Genomic DNA, 19082 nt, shown 5'->3' on the forward strand with positions numbered 1-19082 from the left:
AAGCCACCCAAGCCAAATCATACTATAATTTACACCAGTGAGCAGGGCTAAACTATAGTACTTCAGACTAATGACAGATCCATTCTTTTCCCCAAGTTTGGGATTAAAATGGAAGGACTCACTTCTCTAGTCATTCCAGACTTTTATGTTGGTGAAAAACAAGACGTCTGGAGAAGAGCTTAAGGCATCTCACATACTTTATAATATTGGGGATCTGCTTGCAGCTTCTGAGTTACCATCATTGGCACTCTTCATGACCATGAACTTGCTTCTTCCATGAGCCCATACTTACTACTCTGATCCAATTTGGGATGGGAATTTAAAATGACTACTTCTATCTCAATTGTTGCAGTCATATAAGTACATTGCCAGTACATCATCATATGAAGGGGAAAGGGTGGTAAGACTCCTGCATTTTCAGTACAAAAAGAACAATAGACTTCATATAGAAAAATGGAATGGTCTGTATTTTCCCTCAACAAGCAGATGCAAATGATGGAGTTTGACAGAAGAATGGGAAAGAAAAGATTTTTGAACTTTAATTCATCCCTACAAACATGGCCTAAAAAGTTCTTATATTTCTTTTCCTCCTGAAGGAGTCTGAAATTAGAAATCTTGTCTAAGGGTTGCATTGGAGAACTTTGGAGGTTGAAACTTTTTATTTGATGCCTTAATTTTTATCATGGCAAATGAGGGTTGAAAAACATTCTTTTATTATAATAATGCAACATAGCCTCCTAAAAATTGATGGTATGGTACAGAATCTATTTTATGGCATTTATCTAATTCTAAAACAGAAACTGTCGTGCAGAAACGTCCTTGTTAATCTTGTTTTGCATTGTTATAGCTGTGGCTGGTCTCAAAAAAGTCAGTGGAATCAGATCTGGTGAGGAAATCTTAGGACTGCAGCCTAAACTGAGAAATTGAGAAAACATCTCTGAAGAAGGCAATGGCAAACCATTGTTACCAAGAAAACTATACGGATGTTTTTATGAAGTCATTAAGATTTGAGCTGGATTCAAAGAAGAGTTTACCTTTAATGGAAAATGGGAAGGAAGTTAATAGGAAACCTTATTTATATACAGTATACAGCAGAGATTCTTTTGTAGAAGACTGAAGAGAGGCTGGAGAATACTATTTGCACAAAAGGAAAATACTTTTGAGCAATTATTTTAAGCAAAAACAAAGCTTTGTTTGCAGGCTGGAAGTGCTGATCTCTAGACGTAGATGTTCTTGTGGTTTCTTACCTCAATAAGCAAGCAGCTAAACCACTGTCTTAAATACAGATTGCAAGTAATCCACTGAGATCCATTACTTTACACTTAAAAGTTGGAAGTATGGTTTATAGCAGTGGTCCCCAACCTTTTTGTACCAGGGACCGGTTTCAAGCAGAAACATTTTTTCAAGGACGGGGGGGAGGGGGGGGGAGGGAAGAATCCGAGTTTGGTAGTTTGCTTGCAGACGTTTCATTACCTGACTAGGTAACATCTGATGTTGTTACCTAGTCGGGTAATAAAACGTCTGCCAGCAAACCACCAAGTTCAGGGAGCCGGCCCTGCCTCCCTCAGCCCCATCCCTCAGGTGTCTCCCTCCCTCCCTCAGGTGTCTGCCTCGTTCCTCTCTCAGTCGCTCTCTCGCTCCTCCAGCAGCCCAAGAAGCTGGGAGGGTGGCTTTTCCTGTTGCCACAGCTTCCCGAAGCGCCCGTTCACCCCACCGCCCGCCCACCCGCTCGTGGTTCAATCCACAGTGCTCCATTCTACCTGCCTGCCTGCCTGCCTGCTTTCGGAGCAGCTTCGGCTGATAAAAAGAGGCGAATAGTTATTATTCTCAGCCGAAGCTGCTCCCAAACAACCAGACAGGCAGGCAGGCAGAACGGAGCACTGTGGATTGAACCGCGAGCGGGCGGGCGGTGGGGTGGGGGTGAATGGGCGCTTCGGGAAAGCTGCGGCGACAGGAAAAGCCACCCCACCCCCCGGCTTCTTTGAAGCAGTTTCTTCCTGGAGGAAGAAGGAGGAGCGAAAGCGACTGAGAAAGCTGAGCCAGAGAGCAGGACAGGCTTCGGTTGCTTCCTCCCTCCCCTTCTTTCATTTGTGTCCTTGATCCCGATCCCAGCAGCATTCACCGAAGGCGAAGAAAGCCGCCATTTTTTTAAAAAAAAAATTCTTTGCGGCCCGGTAAAGAGTGCTCCACGGCCCGGTACCGGTCCGCGCCCGGTGGTTGGGGACCCCTGGTTTATAGGGTTTTCAGCTACATACATAGCCAATTACTGGACCAATCTGACAATTCTGAAAGCTGTAGTTCCAAGTATCAGGAAGACCCCACTTTAGGAAAGACTGGTTCAGAGAACCTTTGCACCTGGAAGAAGCTGTGTGCACACAAAAAGCAATATTTCCACATAAAGCAAGGATGGTGGCTCCCTAGCTAGCAACTTGCAGTCTAAAGTGGAGGAAGGTGGCTCCTCTCAGCTTAAGTCCAAATCAATAGTAGAGTTGGTTTTTAACAGTATATACTTGGTGATAGTAGGTGGGCACTTTGCCATCCCTATTTGTCCCAGGGCCATACTGCTGGCTCCCTCAACCCCAGAGCTGACATCAGGCCCCACCCGTTGCAAGCCACGCTGTGGTTCCCAACTTCCACCCAGCAGCAGAACGCGGAGGGCGAGGCAAAGCCCAACTTAGCGACCAGCGGGGAAAGAGCAGGCAGGGTGGGGTGAGGGGTGGGGGGATGGGGAGAGATGGCAGCATTTCAACTTTGTCTATTCAACTTTCTCTGCCAAAACTTTTTTCTCTTATTTCCAAGCCAGCCGCCCCTCCGCTAAAAACCGCGGCGCGGTTCTACACCATGCTTCCTCCCCTTCGCGCATCTACCTCACCCTCCCGCCTCATCAAGGGGGAGTGTTTCCTCGCTGCGAGACTACCGCTCTCCTCGAACCTGCGTGGGACCGACTTCTTGTTCCGGAGGTGCCTTAAGGCGGGAAGTGAGGAGGGGGAGCGTCGGCCTCAAAGCTTCCGAAGCGAGGCACCGCCCGCGTCTCTCTCTCTCTCTCTCCGCCCCTCCATCCCATTGCTGGAAAGAGAGGGACCTGAATGAAAGGGGCGGCGGGCTGACCCGACCGCTTGCGCGCAAAAAAAAAAAAAAAAAAAGTTTCTGAGGAGCCCTTTTAAAGACGCAGCCCGAGTTTCACACCAACCGTCGCCGCCTTCTTCTCCAGACTTTTAACGCGCGGGAGAAGGCCGTTGCCCTAAAGCCCAGAAAGCCACCCCGTTTGTTGCCGGGAAGAATGGGGTGAGAGAAGAGCAGGACAAGGCTCCGCTGACTGAGCCTCGGGCAAAGATCCAAGGCGATCTGGCTCGGACTGCTTCTTCAAAACGGAGGGAGGCAAGAGGAGAGCCCGGGAGCGAAGAAACCGCACGAAAGGCAAGGATTCCGACGAGCTCTGAGGGGGAGGATGGGAACGCCAGCCGAGCCCTGATGAGGACTCCCATGCGGGTTCCCGAGCCCTTTCTTCCCTTCCGCCCTCAGCGCAGGAGGGCGCCATGAACTGTTCCAGGCACCAAGAGATGATCGAACTGCAGAACCTGGGGCTGGAGGAGCAGCTGGACCTGACGCGCGGCCCGCGAGGCACGGCCGAACGCCCCGTCCGCTTAGAGCGCGCCAACGCCTTGAGGATCTCTCCCGGAAAAGTGCCCGAGCTCTTGACCCGAGTTCGCCAGATCCGCCTTCTGGGCGGCCAGACCGATCCCAAATTGACCGAGGAGCTCGGCGAGGGGCACCTCTTCAGATCCTGCACTCAGAGTCAACCCACCTGGTGCGATCTGTGCGGGGAGTTCATCTGGGGCGTTTACAAAAAGCGCCTCCGCTGCATCTGTGAGTACCGGAGTTTAATTCTACACCCCCCGCCCCACCCTGAGTCCCGCTCGCAGAAGTTTCGGGGAGTAAGAGAAGGGCGGGGAAGGGGGTGTAATGCCCAATGGTGGGTGCATAAGGTGGCCAAAGCTTTACAATTTGGGCTATGTTAAGACCCTTGCTCCTATTCCATGCAAAAACCGTGTCAGGTTTATTACTGTTTCGGTTTGAACTTTTAGAATAACTGAATAGGGCAGGCACAGATTCAGAAGTGACAAAACTGATTAACTGGAAGGAAGGAAGGAAGGAAGGAAGGAAGGAAGAAAGAAAGAAAGAAAGAAAGAAAGAAAGAAAGAAAGAAAGAAAGAAAGAAAGAAAGAAAGAAAGAAAGAAAGAAAGAAAGACCTCTTGCATGGAAAGTGCAGTTTAAGAGCTGTGTGAGAAAAATAAGATGACAGATCCCCTGAAAGTTATATTTTGCATTGGTTCAAGATTTCTTTGAAAGCTGTGTGTTGGAGAAAATTGCATTTCTTAAAGACGCTCTATCCAGAGCAACTATTGAACATGGGCATGCAATACAATTAGATCTTTTTTTTTCCTTTTGAATCTCTTTACTAACACTGGTGATACAAGCTGCCTGTGTGTTGTGTGTAAGGGACTACGTAAGGGGTGTGTGCAGATGTGTCACAGTGTGTTTGTGAGGGGCTAAAGCAGGGGTTGGCAACCTTAAACACTCAACGAGCCACAAAGGTCCTAACCGGAAGCCCCCATTCAATTCTGGAGCCAACCAGAAGTCCAGTTCCCCCATCATAGAGTCTCCTCCTAGCACCCCGTGCTTCTCCCCATCCCCCAACTGGAAGCTCCTCTCAAAATTGTGGCACCGACTGCTGACGGAGCCGCAGCAGAGGGATGAAAGAGTCACATGTAGCTCCAGAGCCGTGGGTTGCTGACCCCTAGTCTAAAGGGAGGATTGTAGTGCAGTGGCCCCCAACCTTTTTTGTGCCACGGCCCGGTACTGGCATCACAAAATGATCCGCAGCCCGGTACCGGCATCAGCACGCATGACAAGGCAAGGCGAGCCGAGCGACCGGCCAGCCAGCCATCCCCCGCTTCTCTCCGCCACCTTCAACTCCTCCTTTGTACCTTTTTGTGCTTTCTTAATCTCCTCCACCATCGGGATGGCTCTTCGTTCAAATCCGCCCCCTTCGATGAAACTAAGGCGCGAGGATTCCTTCAGGACCCAAACGCCGCTTTCCAACCGGAAAAGCTCACCCGGAAGCACTCTCTCATCGAAACAAGATGGCGGCGCCCAGCAAACCGGCGGCCCGGTAGAAAATGATCCATGGACCGGTACCGGTCCGGGGCCCGGTGGTTGGGAACCCCTGTTGTAGTGTATGTTGCTCATGGAGCTCTTTCTGCTCTTCCATTGTGTTTTTGTATATTTGTGCATTGGGAAGCACAGGATGGGCAAGATACTCTGTGCTGTGAGTCACAGGCCCAGAAGAGATTCAGAGAAGAGCTTAGAATGGAGCAGGAAGCAACATTCCAGAGCCACTGCCCAGTTGTTTCTTCTATAGAGGTTTCCTTTCTGGAAAATGTTTTGCCACAACTCCTGGCCACATCTGGCCCATATTTAAACTCACTCTTCCTTTTGTAGGCATTTTGTACAAAATTTGGTCCAGTTTTGTTTGGATTTGGGAGAATAATCCTCTTAACAGACAGACAGAAGTAGTCCCGAGGTTGTTTACATTATTTCTTTCTTGAATTTTCCTTTATTGGAAAGAATAAAATGTCTCTTTTGCTCTGTCAAAGCATATGAATGTAAAATATGACATTATTATAATTCAACTACAAATTAGGGTTTAGAAATTGCTGTGAATTAGTAAAACAGGAATCTGTATTTAGGTCTAAGAGTAGATGGAGATATATATTTGTATACACACACACACACTACATTTTTAAACTGGGTCAAGTTGTAATTTGAAAATTGATTTGTGCAGACTTGAACAGAATTGGAACCCTTATGTGCAATCAAGTAACATTCAGTTTACAGCAATACAAGCAAAACAAAAGTTTTTGAATTCCAATGAACTGTGTATTTTTCTATAAATAGTTTCCAGAATTCTGCAATCACTTGCTTCCTGTTCTGTTGTGGAATAAAGACGGACTCGAAGACTGGAGCTCTTTATTAAGCGTCAGTAACTTCAACTAAATTCGAGCCACGGCAGCCTCTTTTATAGCGGCGGCTCACGGCCAATGGCATCGTTTTAAACTTCCCGCCCTTGGCGGACCAATCGCAACTGTTGTTAAACCGCCAATCGCTAGGCGGCAGTGGTTGTCCAATAGGAATGTGGTATTACGAGTATGCAAATGTCTATATACAACACTTCCAAAATAGTTTTATATCTGTAATTTGATCAGATCCATACATACATGATTCTCACCTATGACATTATAACAGAAACTGCATTGGTCATGCTTTTTTATCTCTGGTAGGAACAAGATGGGGGTAGTGCTGAATCCTAGCAAGACTGAGTGGCTTTGGATTCAAGGTTCCTTGGTCCATGGAGAATTGCCACCATTGGTCTTGGATGGGGTGGCATTAACTCAAACAGACCCAGTGCATAATGTGGGGGTTCTCTTGGACTTGCAACTCCTGCTCAAGGAGCAGGTGATAGTTGTGGCCAGGAGGCCTTTGCAAAACTGCAGGCTGTGTGCCAGTTGTACCCTTTCCTGGACCAACAATCTCTGCTCACAGTCACTCACACCCTAGTGACCTCCTGTCTTGACTATTACAATGCACTCTACATGGGGCTCCCCTTGAAAAGCATCCAGAAGCTCCAGTTGGTTCAAAATGCAATGTCCTGCATGGTTTTGTGCAGATCCAGGTGTGCACATGCATCATCTCTCCTTCAGGAGCTGCATTGGCTACTGATTTGCTTCCAGGTGCAATTCAAAGTGCTGGTTGTCACCGGGGTGAAATTCAATTTTTTTTCCTACCGGCTCTGTGGGTGTGGCTTGGTGGTCATGTGACTGGGTGGGCGTGGCCAAGTCAACATCATCTGGCCTCTCTCATCTCATCTCTCTCTTTCTCCTCTCTCATTTCTCTCTCTCTCATCTCTCTCTGTCTCCCTCTCTCTCTCACCTCCCTTTCTCTCTCTCTCTGATACTTTTTTTTATGGGGGGAAACAAAGGTTTTGTGCTAAGTAGCAACCGCTGCTTGATTGAAGAGGGAGGGGGTGAGGAGGGTCTCTGGCAGGAGGAGGAGAAGCGATTCCTCCCCCCATCTGTTCCCCCTGCCCCCTCCTCACTGTACAGCACCAGCACTTGGTGGTTGCAGGGCTGAAAGAAAGTCATGACAGGCAGGGGTCCCTCTGGTGCCTTCTCCATTGCCCAAGCTCCCGGTGGTTGAGTCAGCTGGGCCAAGTGGGCTCAAGCAGTCCCAATGGATTGGCTCTCCCCCGGTTGCTGTGGAAACTGCCGGCTGGGCTCTCCTCACAGGCCGCAAAGCACTCGCCGTCACTCTGGCACCTGGCAAGTCTTCTCCTTCCCACTGGGCATGTGAGTGCTTCTGGCGAGGAGGAAGCGAAGCACACTGGAGAGGAGGCTTGGCAGGTGCCAGAGGGGCGGCGAACACTTTGCGGCTCCTGAGGGTGGGCGCGGGAGATTGCACCCTCCCCTCGCAGGCCAGGGAACACCCGGGAAGGGCTCTGATGCTGTGATCTCCCGCACGCTACGCTCCCTTCCCACGCGCATCAGTCCACCTGCTGCTGCTATCATCCCTGTTGCCAACACAGGTGCAACCGGGTGGGGATGGGTGGGGCCAACCAGGTTCAGTTCACCCAACTGAACCCAATCATCCCTACCACCTCATGCGAGATGGTTGAATTTCACCCGTGGTTATCACCTTTAAACCCTCTCCTGGCTTGGGATCACATTATCTGAAGAACCATCTCTTCTTGGTTATATCCACCCATTTCACTAGAGCAGAGAATGTTGTGGGTTCTGTCTCCTTAAGGAGGCACTTCTGATGGGACCCAGAAGAAGGGCCTTTTCCATGGTGGCACCCTCCCTTTGGAACATCATCCCTTCAGAAATTAGTCTGGCCCCCCCCCCCACTTTGACACTCTTTCTCAAGGCCCTGAAGACCTTGTCCTGGGGAACCCAGAGTGGATTAGAGTCTATCAAGTAGCTCATTTGATTCCTTGTTGTCACCAAGGGGGGGGGGGAATTATTGTTTTTATTCTTTTTATATTGGGTTTTTTTTTTAACTGTAAGCCACCCAGAATCACTAAACATACATATCTGAGCTCAACTTGAGCCTCAGATGTTTCTATCAGAGAGGTTGCAAAGGAGGAACTCATAGAATCATAGCTTGGAAAGGATCTTGGAAATATTTTATCCAACCCTTGCTCAGAGCAGAAATCCTCAGGCCTTCCAGACTAATGGCTGTCCTGCAGGGATGGAGTACCTGGGACTGTCCAAGATGCAGGTTGTTTAACCTGGCCAGGAAATACCTCGTTTTCAATGTGAATCTCTATAAAGCTTCCATCCAAAGGTTCTTGCCTTACCCTTGGGCATTATGGAGAATAAATCTGTATCCCCTTCTCTATGGCATCCCTTCAAGAATTAGACAGGTTCTATTAGGTCTCCCCTTCATCTTTTTTTTTTTTAAACTAAATATAGTCAGTTTTTAAACTTCATAAGATTTAGCATACAAGCTTCCACCATCTTTATCACTATTCTCTGCATTCTTTTAAATTTCTCAGCATCTTTCCTAAATTGTGGGAACCAGAATTGAACAGAGAATTTCAGGTGCAATCTGCTCATGAGGCATAAACTGAACTATCATTTACCATCATTTTGATACCCTCTCTATTGATGCAACCCATTGCTCTTTTTGGCAGTATATTCACATGCTTGGAATTCTCATATATAATCGCTTATGTTGTGGCAAACAATTTAAATATAAAACGTAAATGTTGATATATAACCATATATACAGTATGATTTATATTTATAAATCATAAATATAAATGTTGATATATAAAATTTAAAATTTAAGTTTCCTTACGCTAGTGGGCAACAGGTACTTTAAAAAGATCTGCTGATTATTAAGGGAACATGAAATAGAAGGTACTTTGAACTGATGTATTGCTGATGGCCTTATAAATATCTGGTTGGCCAATGCACAAGCACATTGATGAGCTAGAAATTCTTTGTTCTGAAAAAGTAGGATCCATCTTTTTTAAGCAAATAAACAAACTTGTGTTTAACATAATATCATAGTCTTTGAAAATAGTTGCCATCCCTAGTTTTCTGCTATTTAGAATAGAATAGAATTCTTTATTGGACAAGTGTGATTGGACACACAAGGAATTTGTCTTGGTGCAGATGCTCTCAGTGTACATAAAAGAAAAGATACATTCATCAAGAGTCAGGAATCATAAGGTACAACACTTAATAATAGTCATAGGGTACAATAAGCAATCAAATCATACTAGGAAACAGTCAATATGGATCGTAAGGATTTAAGAACAAGTCCTACATGATTTCAGTACCACATTTTATGTCAGATTACAATTTCTTCTTGAATCATGCCTAACCTACTCTATTAACTGAAGTAGGATATAGCTAAGTTTAATTAAATTAGTTGCTATCCAATCTGAAATGGAATATAATTGTGTTATACTTTGGTGCTCAATTCTATATCAGAATCAGGCATGTATAAAGAAAAAAATGTCTTTAAATTATCACTGCAGCATTCAGGTTTTTTACTTTTGACAGGCCAGGATAGAAGGAAGTTATGATCTATGTCTTGTTACAATATGATGAAATAAGTAACAATTCTGTTGCAGTTTTTTAATATGTGAATGGAGAGTTTCATTAACAGACAACTATGAATACATAAAAACCTCTCCTAAGAATAACATATTGTCTGGTTCCATTTATTCACTGGTGGGATTCAATTTTTTTTACTACTGGTTCCATGGGTGTGGCTTGGTGGGCGTGGCAGGGGAAGGATACTGTAAAACCTCCAGTCACAGGTGGTATTTTCCAGATCTCCAAACTACTCAAAATTTCTGCTACCAGTTCTCCAGAACTGGTGAGAACCTGCTGAATACCACCTCTGCATTTATTGCAAAAAATATATATATGGATATAGACATATTGGGTCCCTGTGACCTCTTCCTTTCTCTAGGTTTTGTTCTTTTTTTGTTTAGTACTTGGCCATGCCCCCATACCTTCCATTTTGTGAAAATTGACAAATCTGGTCCTTGATATTCCCAGTGCCTATAACATATTCTCCAAACATGTCAATAGATGAGGGAGGGATTAATTCTGATGTAATTGTATGATCTGGTTTATGCACATTTCTAAATTGTATTTGCAACATGTGTAAGTATTGGTTGATGTTGATTTACCTTTATTAGCCTCAACTTTCTAGCAGCCAAGTAAAAGGTAATCACATCTTCTTTACAATATATCTGTACTCACTAGTAGGAATTTTATTCTGAGCCCGTCATTTTTCAGGATGTTTGCTTTATGTACTCTGAACTTTACCCTGGTTTTTTATTTCCCCCCCTCTGACTTCCTTCCCTAGTCATATGGGAAATCATTTTCTATCTCTGGTGCACTACTACGTACGTAGTGTTCCTATGCATCTCTCTCTCCCTCTCATTCTCCCTCTGTCTCCCCCTCCCTCTCTCTCTCTCTCTCTCTCTCCCTCTCTCCCTCCCTCTCTCCCTCTCTCTGGCTAATATTGTTCTGCAGAATCAAATAGTGTTTACACAGTGAGTAAGATGCCTTGATGACTTGATATCTTTCTCAATCTCTATATTGATGTAGTCATCTCTAATATAAGATTTTTATCCTGTCGCTCGTTTGTGTCAATAGTAGGCTGTAGTTCAGTATAAAATGTACTGAGCATACAGATTATGACATTTACCACATTGAAAAAAGAACGTATGTAAATTCCTCTGACGTGGTGGATGATTGGATTAAGTAATGTAATGTCATTGGCAGAGAACATACAGTACCACCAGACTCTTTGTTATGTTTGCTGCAAGAGAGAAATACAGTTACTCATTTGGAAGTGATGTAATTTTTCCATATATCCAAGTAAAGTAGATATTAACTCAAGACTATCTTCTTGTGTTCTAAAATCAGCAGATATAAATAACTCATTAGTGTCATTAGATATCAGTGTTTTAAAAGACTGTATGCCAAATCAGGCCCATGTTAATTGAATTCAACTTTATATTCCTTCAGTATCCAACCAGATGTTTCTGGAGAATCTATAACTAGCCTAGGATCACAATATCACCCTCTCATATCATTCATATTACTCAGTAACTAACATTCACAGTCAAGCTATCTTTGATACTAATATAATTATATAACTATCATAACATGATATTCTTTGATAGCTTTATCCTTTGTGAATTTTTCCAATTGTCTCTTATAGCTATACAGCACTGTGCCCATTAGACATTTTTTATAAAGCATGTATTGTGTGGCAAGGCAAATATCATGAGTCTGATTATGTATGTATGTATGTGTGTGTGTGTGTGTGTGTGTGTTTTCTTAAGTTTATATATATATAAATACATATAATATATAAATATATATATATAAATATATATATATATACATATAATATATAAATATATATATATAAATACATATATATGTCTCTCTCTCTCTCTCTCTCTCTCTCTCTCTCTCTCTCTGTCTCTCTGTGTATAAGGTTTCATGAGCTGCTGATCATTTCATCAGATGCATGAAGTGGTTTAACTAATGTGGTATCATTATTTCTTCTATACTTGGAGTTGTAAAGCCTATGAATTTAATTTGAGTTAGGACTCAGCAAGGAATATATATGCTGCTTCTTTTTATAACTAAAATTTATTCTGCATGTTAAATGAAACAATGGTACGATGTTACAATTTTATCAAAATTGTTTCATTAGAAATAGCTTCCCTAGTTTTGCGTTATTCCTGAAATTCCTTAATTTTTCTCTCCACTATTCATCCTTACTCTATATAACAGTAACTATAGAAAAAACATAACTTGTATGAGCAAGAAATTGCAAATGGATTCAGCATGCTCATAACCAATCAATTTATAAGGTTTTGTTTTGGTGAAAAATCGGAGGAAAAAGTGCTTTATACATTGGAATATAAATCTAACAACCAAACCATCTGAACCTCCTACTGAAGAGTCCACTAGGTCTAAACAAATATTTTTGTTGGATTAACTAGCTTTATATCATCAGAACCATACACATTTTAAAATCTAAGCCCCTTGATTTTTCAATATTAGATACTCCAATTAAAAGCAAAGTAGAAGATTTTGGCTTAGGACAACTAAGCCAAGAATTTGACATAGTTTTAGATTAGAATATAGTATAATCTAGATATATGAAATGCCACAGCAGGTGGCAGCACTAGCTGACCCTGTTATAACACTGTGGATCCTAATGAGCCAGGTTGTTTTTTTAAAGGGAGCCTTTGTACACAGGACATTAATATACAAGCAAAGCGATGTAATTGGATACAATTGTATATTTTAATGGTAGTAATTTTATTCATAATACAGTCATAAGTGCAGTATAAGGCATTTGAATAAAACCACAATTGCATACATTAATTGCTGGTAGATACACAAGAAAACTAATGTCAAAAAAAAAAAAGATCTGGTGACCCAACTAAATCTGCCCTTGGAATTTTGTTTTTTTGTTTTGTTTCATATCCACAAAATAGATTCGTTTTGCAATAGAAAAAACAAAAGTGGTAGGAATTTTTTATTATATACACTTGCCAAGTGACATAAATACTACTTTTCAACATATTCACCGAATAAATTGGGCGCTTATCATAGCGGTGAACAAGCTTTAATAATTCCATTGTCATAAAATTCAGCTGCCTCAGATTTGAGCCAGTCAGTCATGCCCAGCATGACTTCCGTGTCGTCGTCAAGCGCTGTGTTCCAAGCCAGGTCTTCATCCTCGGAAACAAGTGGTAGTCGCTTGGTACAAGATCGGGGCTGTAGGGTGGATGAGGAGAAATCTCCCACTTGAAAGCATTCAGGACTTCTACGAGTGCGATTTGCTGTGTGTGGTGGACATTGTCATGCAAAAACAAAATTTTTGAACTTAACTTTCCCCCTACGCTTGTTCTGAATTGCTTTTCTTACTTTTTGCAATGTTTCACAATACCTCACAGAGTTTATTGTTGCACCATGTTCCAGAAAATCGATAAGAAGCACACCCTGCCTATCCCAAAAAACAGTTGCCATAATCTTCCTTGCAGAAAACGTTTGCAAACATTTTCTTGGTTTTTTGGGGGAATTTGTGTGCCCCCACTCCATAGACTGCAATTTGGTCTCGCTGTTCACATGTTTGACCCAAGTCTCGTCTCCAGTTACGATTCGATCAAGAAATGAATCTCCATCTTTGTCGTAAGAGTGCAGAAATGTCAATGATGTGGCCATACGCTGACTCTTGTGGATTTCTGTCAGGATTTTTAGCACCCATCTTGCACAAAATTTGTGGTAGCCTAGCTTTTGTGTAACAATTTCATGCAACAAACTGCATGAAATTTGTGGAAAACTAAGCGAAAGTTCCGTTACTGTGAAACGGCGGTTTTCACGAATCTTGTCATCGACTTTCGCGACCAGTTCATCAGTCACAATGCTCGGATGTCCACTCCGCTGTTCATCATGAATGTTAGTTCGGCCATTTTTAAACTTAATGCACCATTGGCGCACTCCACCTTCAGTGATGATGTTGCCCCCGTACACTTCACACAGTTGCCGAAAAATTTCAATCGGTTTATGGTTTTTTGCCAACAAAAACCTTATCACTGATCGCACCTCACAACTCGTGGGATTTTCAATTGCAGCACACATTTCAAACGTTTGCTGTGAAATAACGGGCAACGATATGAACCTCCCACTAGCACGACTAGATACAGACTGAGCGGCGGATGCACAGACCAAAGATGGCCGCGCTAGCTCTGCCCCTTCTTGCTACAGACGAAAATGTAATCTATTTGTGGATAGCCCTCGTATTTATTTTTCTTGGATGATGAACAAGTTTACCCCAAGCATGTTTAAACTCAGTTACTGATGATTGATCCACAATCTCCAGAGAAAGCTGATTCCAAGTTTCCACTATTCTTTCTGTTAGGTAATACTTTCTAACAGTACTTTTGAACTTACCTCCTGTCAGTTTGAGGTTATGCCCTGTGTACTGGATTAATTACTTAATTATACCATACATAAAATAAGGAACCTCTAAATTGAATGTTCATGACATATTATTAACCGCTATACATTCAAAGTGAAAAATAAGCATTTGTTTATTTTACAGCAACTTCACAGGGACCAATGTAAAAGAAGCAATGTAAGACTTAAAAAAAACCTTTAAGCACTGTATTCAAATTTTAAGTGTAATCCTGGCGGGAATCTATTGCAGTGAAATGGAGCTCCTAAGTGTAAAAGTATGTAATAGATTCAAGTATGTAATATATTCAAATGACCCTGGCATAATCCTGGGACAAATGCACAAGCACAAGATCAACCAGCAGGGCTTTCAAATAACCAGTGTGCATATATGCAGCGCACACTCAGTCAACACCATCAATTTGTAGTGGTATGTTTCTTAAAATCCCAATTTAACAAATGCAATTTTAAAAAGTAGGGGCATAGTAAGAAAGATACAGAATAGAAGTATTCTGGACATGAAGCAAATGATGGAACAAAATCTTTGAACCCAGCCAATAGGCTGCTATAATAATTCAAGTGTGACACAAACAGGGTACAAACCAAGAGCTTGGCTCTCTTAAGTAGTGAAAAACCACTGGATTCTGCAAACCTTCATTCTGTAAAAATAACAGATTCTCATAGTTTTCCCCATTTTTCCCAATCCACATGGAAAAGTATAGATAATGTTATTTTTCTGGGGCAGCTTTGGAGAGTAGAAGTTAAAAAAGGCACTGTATCATGGTGATTCTCTTCCTCTCTCCACGGTCAATTCCAATTCATGTTGGGTTGGGGCAAAATCAAGCACAAGCCCGTTTTGAATGGGCTCTCAGCACTTTAGACTCTCCTAGCTCCTGTTTAATATCTACATGAAGCCATTGAGTGAAGTTATTAAGAGCATAAGGTGCACTATCATCACTGTGCTCTTAGTATCCAATTGTACTTATCCACCTTAAAGCTGACCGACCAAGCAATGGCTGAGAATCTGGAAGGAGGACAACAGCCTTCGACTCAAACACAGGAAGATGAGTCACTATGGTTTTTAAGCCCCCTTGTTCTGGACATTTTTCATCTTTGGTTCTGACCGTGGGTGTATTTCCCAGTCAGAACTGGTGTGCAATTTGGAAGTTCACCTGGATTCACTGCTCCTGCTCAAAGAGTAGGAGGTAGCTATGGCTAGGAAGGTCTTTGCACAAGCTCATCTGGGGCACCAACCAGGGTGGAGTTGATTTAAATCAAGTCAATTTAAATCACTAGTAAAAAGGCTTGATTTAAGTCAACTTGATTTAAATCATATTTTTTAATGAGCAACTGTCATCTCTGTCCTGCAGCAGCTCTTCCTCTGACCCGCTGTTGATTCACCGACAGTCCCATTCACTTTAATGGGATGGCTAGAGATACATCAGTGACACAACAAGGTGCGGGAGGTGGCAGGCAGCAAGTGAATGGATGCCTGCTAACAGGCGCTGCCATGATGGATCTGAAATGACAGGTGCTCTTTAAATGTAAGGACTCATTCTTGCTGGTAGTTAAAATCTTTAATATTATTATTTGCAAACAAAATGAAGGTTTCCAATTAGCTTGCAGAGCTTGGATTAATTGAATGAGTTTACAAAAAATGTAAATATTGCAAAATATACAGCCTCATGCTACATAACTAAGCTCCATTTCATGCTGAATAAATACATTATTAATGTATCTTAAATAGAAAACTGTCTTTAGATAGATTTTTAGTCCAAAAGCATTTTATTAAATTTTTTTTGATAAAAATTAAAAAAATGATTTAAATTTAAAAATCTGATTTGATTTTTTTAAAAAAAATCATTTTTATCCACCATGGCACCAACTATAACCATTCTTGGACTGGGAGGCCTTGCTAATGGATAGTCATATCTTAGTCATCTTTCATTTGGATTAATGTGATGTGCTGTACTGCATGTGGGGCTATCCATGAAGAGCATTTAGATGAAGTGGAGCAGCACAGCAATTTTTGCCATTTCTTCTAATGTTCTAATGTTCATATAACACCTTCATGCTGCACACACAAGTTGCTGATTATCGTCTCTAAAGCCTCAGATAGCATAGGGCAGAGTATTTGGGAGACTGCTTTTCTGTGATTATTTCTCTTCACTCCACGAGATGTAATAGAGAGGATGTTCCATGCCCTTTTCTTCGAACAGTGTCCTTTTGTTGGATACCACAGCTGTTCCTTCTTGGTGGCAGCAACACAGCCTTATGGAGTACCTGTTTTTCCAGGCCTTTGGGTCACAAGGTTAGGTGAACTCCACTGTTGCTGTTTTCTTTTTGTGATTTTTCTCTTTTGTGAGTTTTATGATTTTATCTTGGGCATCAGGGGTTTCAACTGTGATTTTTAATTTCCATATGCCATCCAGAAAACTATGTAAAAATGACGAGGCAAATTCTGCCCTTATATTTTTGAGTATCAATGTCTGATCATAGATTTTTCTATCATTATATAACTTGTCTCTCCACCCCAAAGCTAACTGTGAACAAGTCTGAACCAGTCAGCTTATAAAAGATGTTGCAAACCAGCATGTATTATAAGGAGATCAAAGGAAAAGTGAAGAAAAGCGAACAAGCACATTTTGATGTCTGGCTTCAGTCTATTCTAGTTGGTCCAAGATACAAGCACAAACTACTTGGAATGTACATATTGAGGGAGGGAAAGCAATCAAGGAACACATTTTCTCTGGTGAGGATGGCACTCTGCCCTAGCACCATGTGATTGGCATTAGACATTCCTTTCAAATGAGCATATCTCTCATGCAGCAGTTACAGTTCAATAAGCAGTCTCCTTCTTTAAAAAATAAAGCTTTTATCTTTACAGGCAGCAGAGCAGCTGCCAAAGAAAGGTGATGCACTGGGATACAGAGGCTCTTTCAGGCCTTTCATTTAAAGCATGGGCGATCTCAATCTTTATTTGGCCTGCTGTCTTTCTGCCAATAATTATCAATGGCTGTGCCCCAGAGATTAGGCCTGCAGGGCACAAAAATATCAAAGTTGAAATGAAAATTCTAAAGATTGTTAAAAGAAAATGTTCATTAAAATTCTGGGGTGAAAATATGAGTGAATTATCAAAGGGTATCTCTGAAGTTACATGAACTGCTTGATTGCTTGTTTGCAACATTTCTTTTCTACCTTAATTTTGTCCCTTTAACTTCTGTTGTTATTTTTCCTTAGATTGCAAGTTCATCTGTCACTACCGATGCCGTGCTCTGATTCGACTTGATTGCAGGGGTCCCAGGTATAAAAATGAGCAGGATGAAGGCAATGAGCAGACAATAGAAAAAGACACTAATGTGGTAAGAAACAGTTTTAAATAATAACGCAATGGGGGGAGGAGGTTGCAAGGTTATACTGGAATGGCAAAGAACATTCTAAAATGAGGCAAAAGATCCAAGAATCCATCCTTAATATTTTCTACATAAAGGATTTCACATGGCAAGTGAATTTCTTCTAAATTCACTAAGAGCCACCACTACAAGGAATGGGTCAGTAGTCAACATAAAGTGACTATATTGCATATACTGCACTAACTGGTCTCTAGTACTGTTAGTCATGGTGCCTGGGGCTGCTGGGATCACTAGTTTTACAACATCACAAATAACACCTGATTTATAAGCATTTATGAACATTCCCAGTAATAAGCTTAATAATATCATTCCAGAAAAGAGGGAGGGGGAGGAACTATTATTTAGATGACTGTCAATAATCCATTGTTCCTCTGTCTGGTTGAGAGAATTTTCGTAAAACAGAGTGGAAAGCTTTATTGCGCTCAAATGTAATAATATTCTATTTTCAGTAGAATCTGAGACTTGTGCCAGAAGGCAAACAAGATCATGAATGTTTCAGTGTGATTTTGGAAGATCGAATTTCATCTTATAATGGTGCTTCTGCTCTCTAGAGCTGGAGCTTGGTGCTGCCAAGACAACCCCGGGGTCAAGACTTGCTAGAAACAAGCACCTAGCTAGGCAAGACTCCCCCATCCATCAAACCAGCTGGAAAGGTTCACTGCAATTAATACTTTGTCATCTAATAGAGCTGTATAGCACTATACCACTTAGCAACATTACTCATACATTGTTGCCCGAGGAGAACAGATTTCTAGCATCCCTTATAGAAATATATATCTAATGTTCTTCTATTTCTGTCTGTTATGCATTGCTGTATAATTTAAGCTACTGTACTATCTTAAAAACCCATCTGGCTTGGTCTTTTTCCCTTTCAGCACTGCTTTACTCAGATGTAATTGCTCGGGGAACGCTGCCATTTCAGAATGCAGATTTGGAATTTGCTTTTTAAAATTCTTTTAAAGAACACTGTCATAGCAGACAAGAGGTTGTTAGATTTTTTTTGCCCTTGCATTACTACTTTGCTCCTACTATACAGTTATAAGTATTTGTACATGTTGTCAATGCCTGAAATCTGAAATAATGATCCCTCTTCTCTTTTGCTTTAAAATGGAAACTACAGGTAGTCCTTGACTTATGACCAGTTTCTTAGTGACCATTCAAAGTTACAATGGACCTTCCCAAGACTACTAACAATCAGGATTGCAGTTGGGGCAGTTGGCAACCAGCCTGCATTGACAGCCATTTGCAGTGTCCCATGGTCATATGACTGCAATTTACAACATTTATTGCTGGAAACTAGCATTTACTTAGTTTGATTTTAGAAATGCCCATTGTGGATAATGGATTTGCTTAATTACATTTGTTTAACAACTGCCACAAAAAGTTTAAAAACCAGGTGTGGTCACATGGTATCCACCTAAAAACTGGCACGACTTATAACCTTTATTTTGGTGTCAATTAGTCTTACATTGAAGACTACCTGTATTCAGTTTTGTGGTTTGTTAGTTGTAATCCAACCAACTCTTCCGGTTTTGGCTCTTATTATCATAGTGGTTGAGATGCTGGCTTAGAAACCCAAAGATTATGAGTTCCAGG

General features: G+C 42.0%; 1 protein-coding gene across 1 annotated transcript in view; it reads left to right on the forward strand.

The window, feature by feature from the left end:
* The first annotated feature begins 2988 nt into the window (after positions 1-2988).
* Positions 2989-19082, forward strand: part of RASSF1 (Ras association domain family member 1) — a 32888-nt gene continuing 16794 nt past the window's right edge. The window contains exons 1-2 of the mRNA XM_026673279.2: positions 2989-3867; positions 17314-17435. Of these exons, the coding sequence (XP_026529064.1) occupies positions 3537-3867; positions 17314-17435 (453 nt within the window). The 5' untranslated portion in view covers positions 2989-3536. The remainder of the gene's footprint in view (positions 3868-17313; positions 17436-19082) is intronic.

Source organism: Notechis scutatus, chromosome 2 (genome assembly GCF_049901735.1).
Source record: "Notechis scutatus isolate UNSWTSFEM ecotype Mainland chromosome 2, rNotScu1.2, whole genome shotgun sequence".
Lineage (NCBI taxonomy): Eukaryota > Metazoa > Chordata > Lepidosauria > Squamata > Elapidae > Notechis > Notechis scutatus.